The following is a 2889-nucleotide window of genomic DNA, read 5'->3' as shown; positions in this document are numbered from 1 at the left end:
ATTTGACACCACAAATACAAATAGTAAACTACATCTATTCTACATATCAATAAATTATTATTTGAATTATTTTTATGTTATTTTTTAATTTAAAATATTATTATATTTGGGTGTAAAAAGTATGTTATTTTATTTGAGTGTTAACAAAAACTTTTCGTTGAATTGTTGGGTGTGAAATCTGTTCCATTTCAATAACGGCACGAGAGAGTGAGAGTGACAAGATATTTAGTAGCACCATGTGACTGTTCTGCCCCTATTTAGCAGACTTTTGGGAGCCCACATCGAGAGTGCCGTGTAACCATCAGTATCTGTGAGGGCTTTATTGTCATTTTATTTTTGCGGGTGCTCCACGTCATCCTTTCTAATATATTGCAGTGATACTGTTGTATGCCTCACTTAAACACTCCATTTCCATTCAGTTAAATCTTCCCTTCTAAACTATCTATTTAAACTTCTTCTTTTCGACCATCTTCATCACACTCCATATCACAAACCAAACCCTAGTTTTAGCTCAAACACTGCATGCTATAACATACCATACCTACTTCCCTTTCTAAATTTCCAAACATGAAGAACACAAACACTACCATTACTGCTTCATCAAAACTTGATCGCAAAACTATTGAAAGAAACCGCAGAATCCACATGAAAGGTCTCTGCTTCAAGCTTGTTTCCATTATTCCTTCCAAGGACCTCAAACCCACCAAGGTTGGTATATGGTTGATCGGTTCATACTCGCATAACTCAATCACCCCCTGTCCCTCTTTGCAAATTAAGTTTTGATGATGAAAACCATAGAAAACTAATGAGGTATAATATTAATTAAATGAACGAATGTTTCAGGACATGCTTTCCCAGCAGGACCAGCTTGATCTTGCAGCCACGTATATAAAGCATCTGAGAGAAAGATTAGAGAAACTGAAGGGGGAGAAGGAGAAAGCCATGAACATGATGAGAACAACCCAAACCAATAACGGGATTTTCAATATTGAGTCTCAGTTGCCTCTACTTGAGATAAAGGAGTTGGGTTCGGGCATCGAAGTGATGTTGATAAGTGGGGTGAATAAGAACTTCATGCTCTATGAAGTAATTAGTGTCCTTGAGGAAGAGGGTGTTGAAGTTGTCACTGCCAACTTCACTACTGTTGCTAATAAGATATTTTACACAGTTCATGCTAAGGTACAATGGACATATCCATATCTAGGTCTTTATCTCTATTTCTTACTACTACTTTTAATGTTAGGGTAAAGCTTCCCATTCAGGTCCAGCTTTTGTTAGGGTAAAGAACAACCAAAACATTTATTCTCATATTGATATGCCATTTTTTTTCTATTGCAGGTTAAAATATCAAGAGTTGGCGTTGAGTCAACAAGGATATATCAAAGGCTTCAGGAATTGATTCAACCACTAGAAGCTGGTAGTACATATCGTGATCGAAAGCAAAATTATTAAAGGTCATGAATCAGAAGATGACTTCTCATGAATCGATCATAGCACTTTAATTAGTGAAGCCATATCTCAAGTGATGCTGTAGAGAGGGTGGTCCACTCTTGTAATGTTTTAAGCGATTTTTTGGGTGAGAATTTTAACAGTTTAAAGGTTAGAGCACCTTATGTACTCTATGTTCTTTTTTTTTTAATATATTAATTATTTTTTTATTAAAAAAAATGTTGCATTTGCTTTCGGAAAATTAATCACTTCACGTGTTAAGATACTCTTGATCATTTATAGAAAGTTAATTAACGATCATTTGTTTCCCATAAAACAAATGCATCCTTAAATTTAATTATTCTATAGTTAGAATGCAGGGTTGGAGTTGTGATCAAAATCATAGACCAACACTTTACCACCTCGACCATTCCGTTTGTTCTTGCTTCCTACACTAAAAAGAAAAAATTATTTATTGATTTTTATCTACGAATTTTAATGCGTAGGTAAATTCAGCATTACTTACAAATATTATCTAAGAACAACATTACCTATAGATATTATCTACAGATCTGAATCTGTAAGTAAATTCAACATTACTTACCAACTATTACCTATAGATCTTATTACCTATCAACTTTTATCCACGAATCTTATTACCTAGGAACTTTTACCCACAAATTTCTATTACTTGCCAACTACTATCATAATAATTATATACATAGTACTAAAAATATTATTATAATATAATTAATTATAAAATCATAAATAATATTCATAAATAATAATAATCTTAACTAATAAGTATAACATATTATTAATATTATAAATTAATAATATTTATTAATATTTAATAATATTAATATTTTTTATATTATTAACTATATTAATAATGTTAATAATTTTTATATTATTAACTATATTAATAATGTTACTAATTTTTATATTATTAACTATATTAATAATGTTACTAATTTTTATATTATTAACTATATTAATATTGATAATCTTACTAATAAGTATAATAATAATCATAATGTGACGACAAAACTTGATTGGTGTAATGGTTAAAACTTCTTTGGACATTCTTTAAGGGACCTGGTTTTGAGTCTCACCTACTATTTATTTCTAACTTTAATTACAATTGTCATAACTTATATGATAATTGTGAATAATAATCATAAAAATTGAAATAAAATAATATTTGAAAAAAAAAGATTTTGAATAATTAAAATTTTAAAAATAAAGTATATAGAATTTCGTAGGTAAATTACATACATTTTTTTTTTCATGGGTAATACTGATTTACCTACGGATTTTGGCTGTTATCTCCGTTTTGCCCATTGACTATAGCCATGCATTTGAATTTTTTAGATGAAATTTATTTTTGTATTGTATTTAAATAACTTTTTTTGGAAAGCTTATTTACGGTACTATGATATGCGTATTGTCTGGCATTCA

At 29.8% G+C, this 2889-nt stretch overlaps 1 protein-coding gene across 1 annotated transcript; it reads left to right on the top strand.

Moving 5' to 3' along the window:
- The first annotated feature begins 398 nt into the window (after window positions 1-398).
- LOC137807857 (transcription factor bHLH162-like) lies at window positions 399-1690 on the top strand. The gene is made up of 3 exons (XM_068608686.1): window positions 399-708; window positions 844-1179; window positions 1339-1690. Exons 1-3 carry the CDS (start codon window positions 568-570, stop codon window positions 1450-1452), a joined length of 591 nt encoding a protein of 196 aa, XP_068464787.1. The 5' UTR covers window positions 399-567; the 3' UTR covers window positions 1453-1690.
- Window positions 1691-2889: the final 1199 nt, after the last annotated feature.

Source organism: Phaseolus vulgaris, chromosome 3 (genome assembly GCF_000499845.2).
Source record: "Phaseolus vulgaris cultivar G19833 chromosome 3, P. vulgaris v2.0, whole genome shotgun sequence".
NCBI lineage: Eukaryota > Viridiplantae > Streptophyta > Magnoliopsida > Fabales > Fabaceae > Phaseolus > Phaseolus vulgaris.
The sequence above is the reverse complement of the archived record's forward strand: the minus strand, read 5'-3'. Positions and strand labels throughout refer to the sequence as shown.